The 20,793-nt window shown below is 44.0% G+C and overlaps 1 protein-coding gene across 10 annotated transcripts in view; it reads right to left on the reverse strand.

Moving 5' to 3' along the window:
- MARK2 (microtubule affinity regulating kinase 2) overlaps positions 1-20,793 on the reverse strand; it is a 190,332-nt gene that overhangs the window by 120,187 nt on the left and 49,352 nt on the right. For 8 of the 10 annotated variants that reach the window (XM_087880906.1, XM_087880905.1, XM_087880897.1 and 5 more), the window contains exon 1: positions 10,455-11,178. The exons of the other annotated variants lie outside the window; for them this stretch is intronic. In XM_087880906.1, coding sequence (XP_087737032.1) covers positions 10,455-10,508 — 54 coding nt within the window. In that variant the 5' untranslated portion in view covers positions 10,509-11,178. Of the gene's footprint in view, positions 1-10,454; positions 11,179-20,793 lie in introns of those variants that run through there. 10 annotated transcript variants of the gene reach the window in all.

The following is a 20,793-nucleotide window of genomic DNA, read 5'->3' on the forward strand; positions in this document are numbered from 1 at the left end:
TACTTCCTTTCCTTACACTTCCTCTCTCTCCCGTCATACCTTCCTTTCATCCCTCTTTTCTTTCTTTTCCCTTTCTTTCCTGTCTTCCCATAGCCTAATTTCCTTCCTTCTCCTTTCCTTTTACATCTGTTTACTTCCTTCCCCTTTCCTTCCTCTCTCCCTCTCTTCCCATACCTTCATTTCCTTCCCCTTCCCATTTTCATCCATTTACTTCCTTTCCTTTTACTTCCTCTCTCTCTCCCTCCCATACCTTCATATCCTTCCTTCGTTCCTTCCTTCCCTCCCTCTTTCCTTCCCTTCCTCTTTCCCTATACCTTCCTTCCTCCCTCCCTCCCTCCCTCCATTGAAATGGATAGGTCATTTTGTTTAAATCAGGGATTGGCCATATCACCAACCATATCATAAATATCCTTAGAAGATCCAACACTCAGCTATTGTACCATTGTCATACGCATTACACTCTCTCTCTCTCTCTGTGAGTGTGTAATTAGCAGATGATTCAATGATCCTGCAGGAAAAAACGAAAAAGGGCTTCGCAAGAGAATATTTTGTTGCCCCCCCACTTGTTCCTCCCCCTTCCCAATTTTTCACATTTTATAGGAGAATGAATTGCTGGCGTCATTCTATGCCTTTCTCCAGCTCCTCCTGGCAGCCCCCCCCCATCCCCTCCTCAACTGATCAGAGGTGATGATGTATCCAAGACCAAAAGGACGCCCAGATCCCCCTCCAAGTGAGGTTTGGGGGTGCAAACTGTCAACCTCAAACAGAAAAATGGATCGAAGTCTTTGGACCACCCCTGTAAGGATTGGCCAACCAAGAAATGGCAGTAGAAGCTTAAGATATCATCAGAAGCATCGGAACAACTGAGCGAGTAAACCGGTTCTCCTCTGGGAACATGAGTTTCCAGTAAAAAGAGAATTTTGTGTGGCTGCATTATGTAACAGGATTTAAGCAGCGTGTTATATATATATAAGTATTCAATCCGGGTGGAAGGAAAGAGTAAAATCTCCCCTTCCTTCTCATTTTTAAAGAAGCTTGAATCAACAAGTGTGAAACTAACACAGAAATAGGAAGAATTTACTGGAGGGGAGTGGTGAAAGGCGAGAATGAACAATATTCTACATGTACAGAGAGTCCTCAACTTACTATTCATTTAGTGACAATTCCAAGTTAGAACAGCACTGAAAAAAAAGGAACTTACGATCGGTTTTCGCTCTTTTAATGGCACTGTTGCACCTCCCTTTGGTGATCAGAATTCAGCCGCTTGGCAACTGGCTCGTACTTATGACCGCCGCAGCGTCCCAAGGTCACGCAATCCCCTTTGGCGACCTTCCGGACAGGCAAAGTCAATGGGGGAAGCCGGATTCACTTAATAACCAGGTTACTAATTGAACAACTGCAGGGCAAGGTCGTAAAATGGAGCAGGACTCGCTTAACAACTGTCTCCTTTAAGCAATGGAAATATTGGGCTCGTAAGTCGAGGACTAGCTGTGTAGGGAGGGGGGGCTCGTATTGTGGTCGTTACTCGAGGACTAGCTGTGTAGGGAGGGGAGGGAAACAATGGAACCCCCACAGGTAAAGCTTGGTGGGTGAATGAGAGGAGGGGAGTCCCAAATACATTAAAATTCCAGCTGTTAAACTCGAACAGTTACGTGTGACAGCGGCACCGGATTATGTCTTCTTTTTCAAGGTAAAGGATCCCCTAGCACATATGTGCTAGTCGTTCCTGACTCTAGGGGGCACTGCTCATCTCCGTTTCACAGCCGAAGAGCCAGCGCTGTCCGAAGACGTCTCCGTGGTCATGTGGCTGGCATGACTCAACGCCAAAGGTGCACGGAACGCTGTTCCCTTCCCACCAAAGGTGGTCCCTATTTTTTCTACTTGCATTTTTTTTTTTACCTACTTTCGAACTGCTAGGTTGGCAGAAGTCACGGGAGTTCACCCCGTTACGCGGCAGCACTAGGGATTCGAACCGCTGAACTGCCTACCCTTTCGATCGACAAGCTCAGCGTCTGAGACACCGCGTCCCTATATGGCGTCCCTTCTTTTTCTAGCCCTCGACAACTGTAGCTTCAAACAAGCAAAAAGGAAAGGTTTGGGGTGGAGACGCCCGTTTCGTAGCAGTCACGACTAAATGTCAGCCAAATTTAGTCGTTTTCGAGAAGCCGCCGAGAAATTGCAAATGAGACGAGGGCGAAACGTTGCGTTTAAATAGATGGGGAGCTTCGAACCTGCAATCTGGCTTAAAACCAAGCAGTCCAGAAAGACCGAGATACCACCCACCCACCCCCCAAGTCTCAGATTAACAAGAACAAAAGCTGAATTTGAGATTTTGGGGTGGGTTTTTTGGTTTTATTTTTTTGCTTCCCTCCCAGCCCCTATTCATTTTTTGTGTGTGTGTGACTCCCCCTTAACATAAGGGATGCTAGGGATATATTTAGGATGCTGTTGTACATGTCGCACTTGCACGTTAGCCATTCTTTTTAGGCCCCGTTGCTAAGACACATGCTATGGAGAGAGGAGAACCCAGGCCTGAAGTTTAAGTGCGTGTTCAGACTGAGAAAAATAAGGAGGAGGCCGAAAATTTACGAAAGAACGGTTGCAGGAACCCAGGAACGTCTAGTCTGGAGAAGGACACGATGGCACTCTTCCAATATTGGAGGGGGCTGCCCCAAAGAAGAGGGGGGAGGGTCCCACCTGTCCCCCCCAAAGCACCCGAAGGCAGGACAAGAAGCAGCGGATGGAAATGAATCAACCCCAGAACTAAGGAAAAACTTCTGAATGGTGAGGACAATTAAGCAGGGGAACAAACGGCCTCCAGAAGTTGTGAATGTTGAGCGTTTTTTTCCAAGAAGAGACTGGACAGCCATTTTGGGTGAGAAAAGATCTCCTGCTTGAACAGGGGGTTGGTCTAGAAGACCTCCAAGGTCCCTTCCGACTCTTGTTATTCTATAGAAGCTAGGGACTTTGGAGAGAAGCTCTGGTCTTAAGCCAGCAAGGGCTGGGCTGAGTCACAGGAAGACACAGAGGCTCATCCTGAGGGAGTCCTTGACTTACAAACCATTCGTTGTGACCATCCAAAGCTAAAATGGCGGCGCTTGTACTTACAACGCCTCAGCATCTCTACCTTACGTCGTCGTCGTCATCATCATCATCATCCAGGCCCTTGAAAAACAGCATGGATTTAAGCACAGGTGCGGGATCATGTGATTGCCAGTTGTGACTTTCCCAGCCAGCCTTCTGACCATCAGTCAATGGGGAAGCTGGGTCTGCTTAATGACCGTATGATTCACTTAGCAACTGCAGCGATTTGCTTAAACGTGGGGTGGAAAAGGTCATAAAATTGAGCGTGACTCCCTCTCTGTTTTGCCCTCTTTTATCCTCTGTATTTTTTCCCTCTCGTTTTAAAATCTCCAACAATTGAGAATCCAGCAGGGCTTAATAGAGGAAAGACATACTCTTGGCTGCCACTTCTGAGTTTATTCTCAACCTTATTCTCTTGCAGGTAATAACCAATGCTTGGTGTCTGTGTATGTTTAATTCCCCCCAATAAAATAGGGATTATTATGCACAGGCTGTCGTTTTCCAAGCGGGATCCCCCAAAAAACCGTGCATGAATCCAAATCTTACTAACGTCTTAACAGCCGCAAAATAAAGGCTGAAGAGGATGCTAATAAATAAATTAAAAAAAGGCTGGTGGCTTAATGATAAAGAAATGATGATGGACAAAATGCAAAAGATAACATTAATGGTCTTAATGGCGATCTCCAAAAAAATAATAATAATTGTACGAATTAAATTTCGAGCAGCGGAGTCAAAATAGGAGATTAAACCTTTCTTTCTTTAAAGCGAAACGGATCAAGTACTCCAGAACTTTTCTAGAGGGGAGGGAATTCACAATCTGATCTTTCATATAAATGTTTCCCCCCCCTCCCCGTTTGTTATACACAATAACCCTGTGAGGTAGATGAGTTTGGGGAGCTTTGATCCCACATCAGGGCAAGCTCAGCTCTTCTCAACTTAATGCCTGCTGAATGATCAACAGCAGCAGCCAGAATCTCCATGCTGGCTAGTAATTTGAGGGGCTTCCATCCCTCCCCAACATCTGGATGAAATACCACCATGAAAAGCATCCTAGTTGTGAGGCTTTGAGAAAGCTACATAACGCAGACACTGCACAAAATCAGTGTTATTTTTTTTTAAAAAGGACAGTCTACAAACCTAATATCATTGTAAGATGGGGTTTATGGCTTAGTATGCTATAAAACAACACAAACATGGATATTATTAACGAAAACCACCTCTAAAAGCAGGATATGCAAGCGAAACAGTATCAATAAAGGATAAACGACTGGAGTGCCACTTAAAACACCATCGGCATTGACAAATCCCACCATCATCGGTCAATTGCAAAAGGCAGCTCGACTGGGAACAGCTTACATCCTGAAAAGAAACCTTTCACACCAACCAGCATCCACATCTGCCTCTCCCAGGGCCTTGGGAAGGACTCAACAGGCAGACAAAAAGTCTCAAATCCAGTCGGAACATCTGGCTGTGCAACAAACCGAAACTTAAAACCTTTTGATGGCTCGATGATTATCAAGCGACGGGGACCAACCTGAATTTCCTGGTTCGCTAAGAGTTTTTTTGGACAGTGGAGGTGTGATGGAATTTCCTTTTAACTAGGGTAGAAAGTTTGAAATGGGGGGACTATTTCGATTTGGTAAAATTCCGCAAATTTCCGTTTACGGGGGGGAGCAGAATCTTAAAAGATGGGCGGTCAGGATGGCTTGCTTAACAACAGTCAAGGTGTAAAGTGTATGCCTCACAGGAACAGGGCTGTTTGATGGTTCAGAAAGCGAAAAACCTGATCGAGATTGAGCGTCACAGTTAAAAGACTGGAAGTCAAAACCAATCCTGGCCAAAATCCAGAAATGGCTTGCTCTCAGCCACTTTCGGGGGTCTCTGGAAAAACTTCCCGTCTCTGGAATCTGCCTTGCGAGGACAAACCAGATCTGACAGCTGCCCTTGGGTTAATTAATAAGAGCCTCAGTGGTGCAGCGGACTAAGTGCTGTTAAGTGCTAGCACTTAGCTGCCAGCTGCCTGCAATTAGTGCGAGTTCAAATCTCACCAGGCTCAAGGTTGACTCAGCCTTCCATCCTTTCGAGGTAGGTAAATTGAGGACCCGGATTGTGCGGGCAATAAGCCAGCTTTGTATAGAACACCGCCGCTTAGGGGTGGGCGAAAGCTCTAATAAGCAGGTATATACATAAAAATATGCAGGCTATTGCTATAATGCATTGTAAGCCACCCTGAGTCTACAGAGAAGGGCGGCATATAAATCGGACTAATAATAATAAATTAGCCCTTAGTAATAGTTCAAGGAAGCATAAGATATTAGAGCCCAGGAGGGCATGACTTTCCAAATAAAAATAAGAGAAATAGCATCTTGCGGCCGAAAAGCCACCCAATCCAACTCTTTTAGGAGGGCAAAAAGAGCCTTGGTAGTACAGTGGTTTAATGCACCCTGTTATTAACACAGCTGCCTGCAATTTCTGCAGGTTTGAATCTTACCAGGCTCAAGGTTGACTCAGCCTTCCATCCTTTCTAAGGTGGGTAAAATGAGGACCCGGTTTGTGGGGGCAATAAGCTGACTCTGTATAAATATACAAAAGTATGAAGGCTATTGCTTAACCATTGTAAGCCACCCTGAGTCTCCGGAGAAGGGCGGCGTATAAATCAAATTAAAATTAAAAAATTAAAAAAGCAACTGAAAAGTAATAATAATCATAATCATAAATGTGGCAAGGAAAATTGTAAAATGGGGGCAAAGCTCTCTTAACAACTGCTTAGCCAGAGAAATTTTGGGCTCAACTGTCATAAGTCGAGGACTACCTGTCATTGGGTCCTTCCCCACCCCCCACCCCAACGTTTCCTATCTTCTACCAGAAAAACTCAAAAACGGTGGACAACTCATGGACTGCTCCCGGCTGAAAGACACACAAAAGCCAACAACAATCAAGTGTGTGTGTGTGGGGGGGGGTGTCCCACTAGCAGGATGAAGATTCCCCTGGCTTTCTAAAATTGGGGGGGGGCAATTTTCACCTACAGCCACAACTCGCTTTCCCCAAAGAACAGGATTTTTTTTCTCCTACTGGCCCACCTGGGACAATCCCCAAATCAACTGCCCCTCTAACGCAATTCAAGAGAGATTGCGGAAGCTGCGAAGAGCAACCCACAAAAACAGGAAGCCGACGGAGAGAGAGAGAGAAAGAGAGAGAAAAAGAGACTTGCATGCAGGGAATGAACGAGGAAAGAAAAAGGGTGGGAAGGCAGCTTTTCTGCTCAGCTCTCAGCTAAACACTGGGTCTGTGGGCAGCCAAGAAACATGTGTAGGAGGAAAGGCGCAATGGATCCATATGACTTCTCCGTGCAAGCGGTACCCAGAGGAAGCAGTGGTAGGCATTTTCCCCGAGGGTCTGAGTACCTCCAGCAATTTGCTCCCTTGGCAGAAGAAAATCCGTGATGGGAGCAGATCGCCTCTTTTCAGAACTATTTGGAGACCCCTCGTTCTTCCCAAGGACTCGCCAACTGACTCCTCCTTGTCCTGGTTGAAGTATATTTTTAAAAAAATAAATCTCCAGTCTTTTTACCACACTTGCTTAAGACGGAAGTTGTCGCCTAATAAAAGCTGAGGAATCTCAAAAGCAGGTTTTGCATACGTTTGTCCTCCCCAGAATTCAAACCACCTGTCCGTCATTCTAGCCCCAATTCCGTCCTGAAAAGATCAGGCAAGAGGAGGCAAGAAATGAACTTTCGGTTCCTTCCCATCCTGTGTACTGTATGGGTGTTTCTTGAGCTTGGGAACTTTTAAGAAGTGTGGACTTCAACTCCCAGAATTCCCCAGTCAAATATTCCCAAAATGTACTACACCATTCTGCCTCCCTTAATCCCAAATCTTAACATCTCAGTTTCTATCCACAAGGCAAAGAAAGAAAAGCTAAAGGACACCCCCATTATTTCTATCTATTTGCATTTGATCCTTTCATTCTTTTCTTTTTTTTACATGTCTTCTCCTCCTCTGCATTCTTCTCTTTAAAATATGCTTCATTTGAAAACAACGGTAAGGAAAGTCAGCAAGGAGCAATTCATAACACGTATTTAACGTGGGGGATTTCATATGCCGGCTTTTTAATCCAATGTTTTGCGAAAACACGGAGAAGGAACAAGTGGTGACTCTAAGACAGACCTGCCTGGGATGACCGGACGCATTAAAGCGACAAGTGGGTTAACTCTGGTCTGGCTTTGGAACGTTATATAAACCCAGCCGCTTGTAAACCATGGTTTATAAAATGCTCGACGCGAGGCATGAGTTCACCTAACAAACCCTGGCAAAACAAACTACCAGCTTAATTTTAAAACCTGGCTACTATTACAATCCCTGTCCTACAACGGATAGGAAAATAAGGACACGGTTTTGTCCAACTCTGGAAGAGGCACAGAGTAGTATTTCTGATTTCTGAAGTGAGCTATTCACAAAGGGTTATTGCCATTAAAGTAGATCCAGCAGCAAATCAGTGTTTCCAGTTACATCGGGATTGTTGTCAATATACCGTGTTTCCCCGAAAATAAGACCCTGTCTTATATTTTTTTGAACCCTGAAATAAGCTCTTGGCCTTATTGCCATGCGCTCAAAAGCCTGATTGGGCTTATTATCAGGGGATGTCTTATTTTGGGGGAAATGGGGTAGGTCAAACCTTCGTAAAAATGTACAACTTTTGTATGTTAGAAAGTTACCTGCACAGGTGGGTGCTTCTGTCCTACTCCATAGTTTTTAGGGAGGTTCCGGTTTTGGATTCAAGTGCCCATTTGCCTCATTTCAGACACACAGACAGACTTCGGCTGAAGATGAGGAATCAACTTAGCTCTTAAGAATGGTTTCGCCACCTCACCTTCTTTTAACTTCCTGCACTCTTTATATGGAAGTAAGATTCTACACAGCACGCCACAGCATCCACCCCGTACCACATGAAAGTAAAATGAACCAATTGCTCAATAGAACCCGTACACCAGATGCAAGATTACCCACATGCACGAAGCCAAGTTCCGGGTTTTTGGATCTTTTTAAAATAATCCGTGCAATTCTTCAGCTGCCTCCTCCCTTGGAAGGAGCCAAATAATCCACGAAATATTCACCTTGAAAAGGCGAAGGAACCTTCTGACACAGGGGCGAGTCCAAACCTTGGCAGCTTTTTAAAAGAACTTACGGACTTCAGTTCCCAGAATTCCCCCAGCCAGCCATGCTCACCACCATGGTGGCTTGACTGGGGGATTCTGGGAATTGAAAATCCACGAGTCTTTTTTAAAAAGTCACCAAGGTTGGAGGCACCCTGTTCTAACCACAGTACAACTTCTTTCTGTGACAGACCCCAAGAACTGATAACTAAGCACCTTTCTAATGCTTTAGCGTTTAGATCGCATCTAACCCACAATCACTTGCAACTGGCCATTGCTAGCTTGGACCCACAGTTTGAAATGTAAAACACAAGAGAAGGGGATTACCTTCTTTGGATTCTAGAAACGCAGCTTCCCAGTCTGCTTACTCCTCTAGAGCAGTGTTTCTCAACCTTGGTAGCTTGAAGATGGGTGGACTTCAACTCCCAGAATCCCCCAGCCAGCGCTGCTGGCTGGGGGATTCTGGGAATTGAAGTCCACCCATCTTCAAGCTACCAAGGTTGAGAAACACTGCTCTAGAGAGAGAATAAATAAAGAGAGGAAGATCTCTGCCAATTACCTTCCACTGCATCTTCCTTGGATTCAAGAACCTTTATTCTCATACCTCCTGTTCTCTTGGTTGCTGACGAAGGCACCTTTGCTACACCCCACAGCCTAAGCAGGGCCAAGAAATTCACCCACACAGGCTCCTTCCCCCATCCCCAGGCCTTCCCCCAGGGGCAAATCGCTTTATTTACAGCCAGTTTTCCCTCCCAAGTCCACCAAATTCCCACCTTTTGGGAAGAGAAACACCCCCCCCCTTTCAGCCTCCTCCAAAAACCTTGGCACAGATCCATTCCTCGGGGGCGTCACAGCCCTCCAGATGTTTCCCCAGCCTGGCTCTGTGCCTCTTCTGAACAGATTTTTTTTTTTAATACAGGCAGACATTTTGGAGGGGAAAAGACACACTATTCCACCCACCCACCCACCCACAAGCAGCAGAACCAGTTTTAAAAGGAAAAGCAAATGCAACCCCTTCCTTCAGCACCCGCTGGCAAAGGGGTTCTTTTTGAATGTGTGTGTGTGGGGGGCACAGAGGGACGAAGCCAAGGGAACCCCCCCACCCCAACCCCCTCAATTCATTCCCAAAATTCAGACGCACAAAATTCAGAAAACCGGTGATGTGAGATGGGGAGGGGTATGCGGCGAAGTTACCCCTTGCCCATTACTCATTTATTATGTATATATACTTATACCTGTTTATAGGTTTATAGGTCATGTTCTTCTTAATACTTGTTTTCTCAGACATGCTTGACAAATAAAAAAATAAAATAAATAAAATAAACATAGCAAAGCCCCCCTGCCCCGTTTCTCTGCCTCGATGCAAGCAAGCCAGCCAGCCAGCCAGGCCCTTCCTTCTCAATTGCCCTTTGCCAAGAGTGGGGTGGGGGAGAGCTTTGTGGGGAGGGGGCAGAATCCCAGCTTCATCCCCTCCTTCTCCCAATTGCCCTTTGCCAAGAGTGGGTGGGGGGGGGCAGCTTTGTGTGTTTATGGGGTGGGGGGGCAGCATCCCAGTTTCATCCCCTCCTTCTCCCAAACCTTCCTCTCAATTGCCCTTTGCCAAGAATGGGGGGGGGCAGAATCCCAGCTTCATCCCCTCCTTTTCCCAATTGCCCTTTGCCAAGAGTGGGTGGGTGGGGGGCAGCTTTGTGTGTTTGTGGGGCAGCATCCCAGCTTCATCCCCTCCTTCTCTCAAACCTTCCTCTCAATTGCCCTTTGCCAAGAGTGGGGGGGGGGGTGAGCTTTGTGTGTGTGGGGGCAGAATCCCAGCCTCACCCCCTCCTTCTCTCAAACCTTAGAAGAAACAGATCTTAACCCCCCCCCAAATCCCCCCACCTCCCCCCCCCATTAAGGCTGCCACCTGTGCAGGGCCTGCTCCTCCTTCCTGGGACTCAGCTCCAGCAACAGGAGGTTGGGGATTTTTTTGGGTGTGTGTGTGTGTGTGTCCCCCAACACCTTTTTTCTCTCCCCTCCCCCACCAGAATGGGAGGGGGGGCATTTAAACCTCTCCCCACCCCCACCCCCACCCAGCTTAGGTGGGGCAGAGGTTGCAAGCCACCCAGAGGCTCTGGAAAAGGGGGGGGGACCCCCAAAGACGACCCCTCCCCCAGTAATTGGTATTAGCCCCCACCCCACCCCAATCTACATTTTGCCCCCCCTTCCCCCTCCCCCTCTTTACCTGCTCCAGGTTCTCCGTCACGGTGGGCAGGGGGCTGCGGCCGCTGTTCGACATGGCTCCCCTTGGCAAAGGCCCGAGGGGGGCTCCCCCCAGCTGCTCAGCCGCCTTCCCCTCTTCCTGCTCCCTGGCCCAGCTGGAAGAGGTGTGGGGGGGTGTCTTCCTCCTCCTCCTCTCCTTTTTCCTCCTCCTCCTCCTCCTCCTCAGGGCGAGGGGGGCGGCCAAGCCACCAGCATGGGGGAAGCTGGGTTCACTGGGCGGTCGGAAGGCACGACCACCGACCCGGCATAAGGTTCCCTTTCCAAGCCGGGCTAGGGTGCAGGGTGCCCGGCTTGCTGGATCACGCGAGGCCGGGGATGAGGCGCTAGAGACTAGGCCGCGCCGGAAGAAAAAAAAAAGCCGGCCGTTTGAAGCGAGTCTTGGGCCGGTTGGACGTCGCCAAGCCCCGCCGGGCCTCCTTCGTAAAGTCCGGCACCGTCTTCCTTCTTTCCTTCCGCCGCCGCCGGTGCAACTTGCCGCCCCTCGGATTCACACAGCGGCGGCTCCCAATATGGCCGCCTCAGCCGGGCTTCGGCAACTTCCGCCGAGCTGCCGGAAACAGCCGAGCGGGGCCACCAAAGGCAGCGGCGGCGGAGGCGGCAAGCTCCCGGGGACGCTTCCCACGGTTGGCGGAAAAAGCCGAAGAGGCTGAGCGGCGATCTGATTGGCTGAGGGAAAAAAAAAAAAAAGACGAGGAAGGCGGGTGGGGGAAAATAAATAAATAAATAAAAGGGGGAGGAGGAAGGGGCGGGGTGAAGGGCGGTAAACGCTTTGCGATTGGACGGAAAGTCAAGGGGGGAAGAAGACGGGAAAATAAATAAATAAAGCACTTCCGGAAATCGATGGGCACGGTATTTAAAAAAAAAAAAAGGGAAAAGCATTCCGCTGAAAGTCGGAAATACCCGAATCTTCTTGGTTTTTTTTTTTTCCTTCCTTGAGACGAAAATAGCCGAACGGCCTCGGAATATTTACGGAAAGAGGCGAAGTGGCTGAGTTTTGTTTTTTTTTTTAATTATTATTTTCCCCTGTCGGTATTCTTGATCGGCTATCAAACCCCAGCATAAAGATACGTCGATATTTAATTTAAATTTTTTCCAGATTGCAGAGCTGGCCAGGACAAACCTGATTTTATTAATATTGATTTATTTAATGCCTGCATCCCTGTTTTTTCCTGTCTGGAAAATTACTCAGCTTTTTACTCTGTAAAAAAAAAATGGAAAAGATGCCTTTTAATTGAATTTGATCCCTCTGCTTTGAGCTGAATGATTTTTAAGCACATCTTTATTCGGTTGACTAAGTATACAGCACCAGAGTCGGCCTGCCAAACCCTGCATGGCCACTAGAGGGCTGAAGACTTTGATATATATATTTTTTCGTGGGTTTTTGCTGCCCTCTAGTGGTGCATTCTAGAGCTGATAGCTGTAATTTTTCAGCTTTGCATCCATTCATTTCCCAAACAATTTTACAGCTTGGCTACACATAATGTGGTTGGAGAAGATGACGCACCAACAGATCGATTTAAAACCTGAACTGTTTTTGTTAGGGATTCTACCAGAAGCTTATAGTAAAGAAAATGTATACTTGATTATTCATGTCATAGCTGCAGCTAGAATTGTATTTGCATGAAATTGGAAAAATGAAGAGATCCCTACGGATGGAAATGTGATTAAGAAAATATTAGAATGTGCAGAAATGAATAGATTAACACTTGCAATTAAAGGAAAGGAAGAATCTGATTATTACAATATATGGGAGTTATTTTATCAGTGGTTAGAGGAAAAAATATGAAAGTAATGTATTGTAAAGGCCCATAAGTTAAGAAGAGAAATGTTACGATAGTAGGTATGTTAAGTAATTAATTTTTAATTAGCAATTTTATGATGTTTGTGTGTCTATATTTTTCTTGACTGTACACCGCCTTGAGTCTTACAGGAGAAAGGCGGTATAGAAATATAATAAATAAATAAATAAATAAATAAATAAATAAATAAATAAATAAATAAATAAATAAATAAAAGTATTAATAGTAATATAAGAATAGATACAAATAATGAATATGGTGATAAATTTTAAGTTATGATGCAAAAATATGCACTCACAGTTTAATGAAAGATGAAATGCTTGTATTAAAAGAAAATTTTAAAAAAAAGATTTGTGGACATTTCTGCACTGCCCATCTCACCAAAGTGACTCTGGGAAGTCTACAATTATAAAAAAAAAAGACTTAATTTGTATCCTGACTTTTATTATTTTTACCCATAACTCAAGGTGGAAAACATATCCAACACATCTTCCTCCTCCTATTTTCCCCACAATAACATTCCTGTGAGGTAGGTTGGGCTGAGAGAGGGAGTGACCCAAATCAACTCCCCCCCAAGCTGGCTTTCAAAATGCCTAAGGTGGGACTTGAACTCACGTTCTCCCGGTGATTGGCCCAGAGGCATCCAGCTGGCTTTCATGGATAAGGCGGGACTTGAACTCATGGCCTCCTGTTTTCTAGCTTGGTGCCTTAACCACTAGGCCAAAGTGGCTCTCTTATTTAAAAAAAAATCATGATTATAAAAGCATAAATAAGAACCAAGTAAAAAACAGAATTTAAAAAAGGTTGAGGTTAAAATATTAAATGTTAAAGACTTAAAAGACGGAGAGTACATATTATGGCTTGGGCCGATGTAGGAAATGAGTTATAGGTAGTCCTCAACTTACGACCACAAATGAGGCCAAAATTTCTGTTGCTAATAATAACTTTATTGTCATTGTACGTGTATACACAGTATACCCATACAACGAAATTCACTTAACACCTAAAGACCGGGTCCAACACACATAACAATCCCCAAACACCCACCCACCCACCACAAATTCCCCACCCCTAAACCACCCAAACATCCACACAACAGACCAAGTAATTCCATCCAACAGCTCACTGATGGTGGCCCTTTAATTCGTTGTTGAGTGCAATTATAGCTCTGGGATAAAAACTATTCAGAAGACGCGTGGTTCCGAGTTTGAATTGTTCTGTATCTTCTGCCAGAAGGCGACAGTCCAAAAAAGATTGTTAAGCAGGATGGGAAGAGTCTCTGAGAATGTTAGGCAACTTTCTCAAACAGCGAGATTCGAAGATATCATCCAGGGCTGGTAGCTGGAGCCCGATGATATTCTGGGCAGTTTTAATGATTCTCTGTAGAGCTTTTTTGTCCGCTAACAGAGCTGCTCCCATTCCATGCAAGAATGCCGTATGTCAGGACACTCTCAATGGTGCTGCGATAGTAGGACAGAAGGAGATGCCGAGATAGATTTATCTTCCTGAGCATCCTCAGGAAGTACAGCCTCTTTTTCTGGTCAGAAACTCATGGAAATTTTCTCACATAGACATAGATACTCCACACTAAACCAAAAGTAAATACTTAGGACTGATTGCGATGTGGGAATTGGGTCATTATGTATCCTGGACACCTTTGTCTTGTCGCTTTGTCACTTGCCACCACAATTTGGCACAACCTCAGGCGGAGGTGTGTACTAGAAGAGGTGGGCAGGAATTGGAGCCGTTTCTGCTAAGCTGGCTAAGCATGATGGGTGAAACTAAGTCTCTCAGCTGATCCTCAGATTATTATCAAGTCGCCTGGTTTCCAAACAACCCCAGAGCTTTAATCTGCCTCTTCCTTCGCAAATGAGATAAGACATTTTCCTAGTTTCTTATAAAAACATGTAAGAAAATGAAGGCATTCCTTACATGGGAGTGGAATAGAGTAGAGTAGAATAGATTAAGAATAAAATAAGAATTAATTAATAGAATACCCTGCTTCCATGAAAATAAGACCCAACCGGAAAATAAGCCCTAGCGTGATTTTTCAGGATGCTTGTAATATAAGCCCTACCCCCCAAAATAAGGCCCAGTTAAGACTGTCAGCCAGATGGGTGCATTTAATACCGTCTCTCCCCCCAAAATAAGCCCTAACCAGAAAATTTATTTATTTATTTATTTGTTTGTTTGTTTAGACTTATATGCCGCCCTTTCTCCAAGAGGACTCAGGGCGGCTCACAACAATAAAACAGAAAAATAAAAGTGACTAAGAGGCTCTCAAAGGATAACAATTATGCACAGACCCAGAAACACACACCTATATGACACAGAGAAAATCACAAGAGCCTTGGTAGTACAATGGTTTAAAGCACCCTGTTATTAACACAGCTGCCTGCAATTACTGCAGATTTGAATCTCGCCAAGGCTCAAGGTTGACTCAGCCTTCCATCCTTTCTAAGGTGGGTAAAATGAGGACCCAGTTTGTGGGGGCAATAAGCTGACTTTGTATAAATATACAAAAGTATGAAGGCTATTGCTTAATGCATTGTAAGCCGCCCTGAGTCTCCGGAGAAGGGTGGCATATAAATCAAATAAAAAACAAACAAACAACAACAACAAAAAACAGTCTAGGTTGGATGTATAGAGACATGGTGAGAAAAAAGAATCCTGCGAGTTTACAAGACAGATAACATAAAAAAACAAAACTCTTACAGAATCTACTAGTCCTCCTACAGATATTTGACTGTATATACAGTGGCTGTTGTAACCCAGGCCCATGTAGTTGATATGAAATGCAAAACAGTTCCAAAAAACAAACAGATTTTATTAAAACAGCTGAGAGTTAACTCGTTCTCAGCCTATTCCAAATGAAATGAAAGCAAAGTCCTCAAAACACCATTCTTCAGTTTATCTCTGACCTTGGGATAATTAGGCAAACTGCCAAAGGCTTTTCTTGGCAACAGTTCAGGAACAGAAGAAATGACAGGAAGCAATTCTCTCAATGGTTGTTTTCCCACAAAGAGGCCAAGAGCCATTGCTGGTCATTTAAGCCTTATGGGAGGGGCCAATCATCTCTTGGCCTTACTCTTGAGTCGCCATGGGCGAATAGGCGGCGATATGCATTCAATAAACAAACAAACAAACAAACAAACAGAGCAACGTGTAATCTATAGGAATTTTCCATATTGAGATTGCAATACCAGATTGAGCCACCAGGAGGCAATATTTCTTATACAGTAGTAGTAGATTCCATTGTACAAGGTTGCTCTGTTTGCCCCATAGAGGCTGCAATTTCTCACTGTGCCATCAGATGGCGATATTTCCTATAGAAACCATTATACAGTGGCTTTATCAGAACAGATAATGCTAATAAGTATTCTTATACAGAACTTATCACAAAATAAATACCGTTTAAATCATGGGGGGGGGGGGGAAAGAAACCATTATAACTGTGTAACAATAAAACCATGTTGGAAAGGATCTTAGAGCTCTTCCAGTCCAACCCCTGGCCGAACAGGATACCCTGCCTATACCATTCTGGATAATGACTGTCCAACCTCTGATTAGATTAGATTAGATTAGATTAGATTAGATTAGATTAGATTAGATTAGAATTCTTCATTGGCCAAGTGTGATTGGACACACAAGGAATCTGTCTTTGGTGCATATGCTATCAATGTACATAAAATAAAAGATATATTCGTCAAGAATCATAAGGTACAACACTTAATGATAGTCATAAGGAACAAATAAGCAATCAAATCATACTAGGAAACAATCAATATAAATCGTAAGGATACAAGCAACAAGTTACAGTCATTCAGTCGTAAGTGGGAGGAGATGGGTGATACGAACAATGAAAAGATTAATAGTAATAGTAATGCAGACTTAGTGAATAGTTTGACAGTATTGAGGGAATTATTTGCTTAGCAGAGTGATGGCATCTGGGAAAAAACTTCCAGTGATGGATCACCTACAATTTTTGGAGGCAAGCCGTTCCAATGAATAATTATTCTCAGAATCAGGAAATAGATTGTCCTGTTTTCCATCTTGACCTTGCAATACCTCACTCAGCCACGAGGGGGCATAATTCAGGCTTCCTAAGTGTGCTGGGTTTTATTAATCGGAATAAAAAGTTCCAAGTTCCTAGTTCTCATGGCATCTTTCACGCAAAAGACTTGTAAAGCTGGAGATGCACTTTAGCAGAAGAAATGAAGACTGGTTTGCAAAATGAGATAATTTCCATTTTACTCTTTTGAAAGGGAGCAGGCGAGGCTCAGAATTTCCATCAAGTGAATTAATGACCTCCCTGCCTTTCTGTCTAAATAAAGCAATCTTGAGGCATAAGAAAAGTGAAACTCATAATTTGGCAAGAAATTCCTTAGGAGCAATGAAAAAAAAAAACCATAGAATGCTGGAAACGGAACCAACAATTACACGCAAAACTGACCCGTGAAAAATACAAAGAGAGAGAGAGAGAGAGAGAGAGAATGAGAAAGAAAAATGAATGAGAGAAAAATGAATGAAAGAGAATAAGAGAAAGAATGAGAGAGAAAAAAGAATGAGAGAGAGAATAAGAGAGAAGAGAAAGAAAGAATGAGAGAGGGAGAGAATAAGAGAGAGGAAGAATGAGAGAGAAAGAAAAATGAATGAGAGAAAAACAAATGAGAGAAAGAGAGATAGAAAGAAAAATGAATGAGAGAATAAGAGAGAGAGAAGAGAAAGAATGAGAGAGGGAGAGAATAAGAGAGAGAAAGAATGAGAGAGAAAGAAAAATGAAAGAGAAAAACATGAGAGAATGAGAGAGAGAGGAAGAGAGAAAAACAAATGAGAGAAAAGAGAGAGAGAAAAGAAAGAATGAGAGAGGGAGAGAATAAGAGGAAGAATGAGGGAGGATGAGAGAGAAAGAAAAATGAATGAGAGAAAAACAAATGAGAGAATGAGAGGGAAAGAATGAGAGAGAGAAACGAATGAGAGAGACAATAAAAGTAAGAATGAGAGAATAAGAGAGAGAGAATGAGGGAGAGAAAAAAGAAAGAGAATAAGAGAGAATGAAAGAAAGAGAGAGAATGAGAGGGAAAGAATGAGAAAGAGCATAAGAGAGAGAAAAAATAAGAATGAGAATGAGAGAGAATGAGAAAAAGAAAAAAGAATGAGAGAATGAGAGAGAAAAAGTAAGAATGAGAATGAGAGAGAGAATGAGAAAAAGAAAAGAATGAGAGAGAATAAGGGAAAGAAAAAGTAAGAATGGGAAAGAGAGAGAGAATGAGAAAAAAAAAAGAACGCGAGAGAGAGAAAAAAATATTTCTTGGGTCTCTAACAATGTTACGGAAAGCCTAATCATAAAAGAATAATTTTTGATAATGCCGTATTTTGAAAAAGCCTCTCACTTTTTCTAAAATGATTTTTTTTAAAAAAAAAAATTGCTCCATTCCATCCATATTTTTCCCTCTCTGGGAGTTACCGATGGGAGAGACACAAAAGCTGAAGAATCTGTCCGAATAAATAAAAAGGAAGATTTACAACTGGGGTGAAAGGAGAGGACTCCCATTGGCCAGAAGTGACATCATTGGTTTCATTTTCTCCCACTTGGGGGGGGCAAAGAAGCTGAAAAGGGGGGGGGTTCCTTTTAATGTGTGTGCCAGCTGGGATGAACCCACAAGGGAGATGCACACAAGCCAGAGGCAAAACACTCACTGAGCGATGTTACCCGGTGCTTCGAAAATCAGTCCTGGATGGAAATGTCCGACTCGAAGATGCTTAATGGAAAAAAGTATTGTTGTTGTTGTGTGTCTTAGAGAGCCTAAAAATGACAACAACAACAACCCGAGTTAACCTATAGCAACAAGCTGTCCTTTCCTACGGAGGGATTTTAATCTTTCAAGCAAGGTTTAAAACTTAGGAGGAACGGTTGCAGGAACTGGGTATGTCTATTCTAGTGAAAAGGACGACTAAGGAGGGAGGCGGGAATGGGACACGATCTGAGGGGGGGGGACTGCCCCAAAGAAGAGGGGGGGGTGTGGGGGTGTCTACCTGTCCTCTAAAAGCACCTTGAAAGGCAGGGCAAGAAGAAACGGATGGAAATTCATCAAGGAGAGAAGCCAGCCTGGAACTAAGGAGAAATTTGCATCCCCATGGCCACGTGATCAAAAGTCAGACACTTGGCCCCTGACTTATATTTATGACGGTTGCAGTGTCACTTAATGACCATGTTACTAATTTAATAACTGCGGAGATTCACTTAACGAATTTGGCAAGAAAGGTCGCAAACGGGACACAACTCACTTAAAGGTCTCACTTAGCAGCAGAAATTTTGGGCCCCCTTGTGGTCATAAATCGAGGACTACCTGTAATCTAGACAGCAAGTCGAAGTCCACTTCACCCTTGTTAATTCAATTCTGGCTCTTCTTTTTCCTGCGTCAAGTCTGCTGTCCCCCATATAAATGAAAATAAAAACTTGATTTATTTTTGACGGTGTGGAACGCGTCTCTCTGGTGAGGGTCTCTTTTAAAATCATTTTATCCAAAATCAACGAAAGAAATCAAAGAAAAGGAAGATACAGAATACTACCAAGTATGGACTAAGTGGTACGATTGGCTCGAGATTAGAGAAAGTAAATGAGAATAGATGATGGAGAGAAGAATGTGACAAATATGTAAAATATTGTAAATGAATAAAATTAGAAATAAAGGGATGATAAAGATAATGATAATAAAGGATTGGGAAAAATGGGGAATGTATAAACTAAGAGGAATGAAACTGATATGTAAAAAGAAACACACATTATGTGTTTGTGTTCTGTTTGTTGTGTTGTGTTGTGGTTGTAAAATCAAGAAAAAACTTTATAATAAAATAAGATCATTTTAAATATATAATAAAATAAGATCATTAAGAGCCTTGGTGGCTCAGCAGACTAAAGTGCTGTTAAGTAACACCAGCTGCCTGAAATTACTGCGAGTTCAAATCTCACCAGGCTCAAGGTTGACTCAGTCTTCCATCGTTTCGAGGTAGGTAAAATGAGGACCCGGATTGTGGGGGGCCATAAGCTGACTTTGTATAAAAAAGAACACCGCTTAGGGGGGCCCGAAAGCCCTACTAAGCAGGTATATACAAAAGTATGAAGGCTATTGCTTAACGCATTGTAAGCCGCCCTGAGTCTCCAGAGAAGGGCGGCAAATAAATCGAACCAATAAATAAATAAAATAAATAAATTTTATCCAGTCCACAAATACAAACCCAAATCAAAGCAAAAAGGCCCAAAATTCAACCTGGGGTTCTTAAAAAGCGAGTCAGGAAACTCAACCGTGGCGAGATGGATGTCGAAATTTTTGCCACCGTGACGAAGAATACGAAATGTTTAAAATCCCCAGGAATACAACACAATTCCCTCCCCCAAAAAAATGAGAGAGAGAGAGAGAAGGCTGCCTGGCTTCCGGAGGAGATTTCTCATTTTAAAACTCTGGACTCCGCATCCGCTCCCCGAAACCTGTTTTGTTTGCGCATCGCAAGGTATAATCAGCACCCCTGTATGTGGCTGAACGGGTTTTTGTGTGCAGTTAAGGGGGATTATTAGAGACAAAGCCCAGCTCCTCCCTTTCCGTGGGCTATTGTGAGCGTGTGAAAAGGACGAGATTACGTTGGTTGGAGATCCATCGATCGATCCATCCCATTGGCGAGATCTGCTCATCCACAGGAATTTTCTGGGAAGCTTCCGGATGGAAGACAGGGCCGATTTCAGAGCGGTCCTTCAAAACAAAGCATAAAATAGGCAAGGTGTAAAAAATATCTTCTTTCGGGTACCTGCAGCAGAAAAGTGACAGCAACAAGGATGTTAGATGCTGCTGGATGTTGGCAGACCCAGAAATTGAGGCTGGGAGCAGAAAATATTGGGGAGGTCCCACCGTGGATGAAAAGGGGTGTCCCTTTCTTTTTTTGGGGGGGGGGGTTTGGCTGACAAATGAGGAAGTTGAGCCGGCTGTGTTTTGGTTAATCCAGCCCTGATGGCTACCTGTTTAAAAAAAGGGGGTTACAGAGAGGAGGGGAGGGCTAACAAGTTTTGGAGAGCGGACGTCCGGCAGATGGGAGTGCCTTCCCGTTCGAGCCAAAATTTGGGAGAAGAAAAACACGATTTCTATGGTTAGAATGGTATAGGGTGGGATATATATATGTATATAGGATGCTGTGTCCCGCAATGGTTTGCCCACTTCCAATGGGACCAGGAGGGGCTGGAAAAATACAGAAAAGTTTGGCGGAAGGAAGGAACAGAAAGAAAGAAAGAAAGGAAGGAAGGAAGGAAGGAAGGAAGGAAGGAAGGGAAAGGAAGAGAGGGAGGGAAGGAAGGAAGGAAAGAAAGGAGGAAGGAAAAAGGAAGAGATAAAGGAAGGGAAAGAAAGAAAGAAGGAAGGAAAAGAGAAGAGGGAGGGAGGAAGGAAGGAAAAGGAAGAAAAGAGAAAAAGCGGTAGAAAAGAGGGAGGGAGGGAGGGAAAGAGAGGAAGGAAA

This window comes from Pantherophis guttatus, chromosome 18 (assembly GCF_059756535.1).
Source record: "Pantherophis guttatus breed Tessera chromosome 18, ASM5975653v1, whole genome shotgun sequence".
Taxonomy (NCBI): Eukaryota; Metazoa; Chordata; class Lepidosauria; order Squamata; family Colubridae; genus Pantherophis; species Pantherophis guttatus.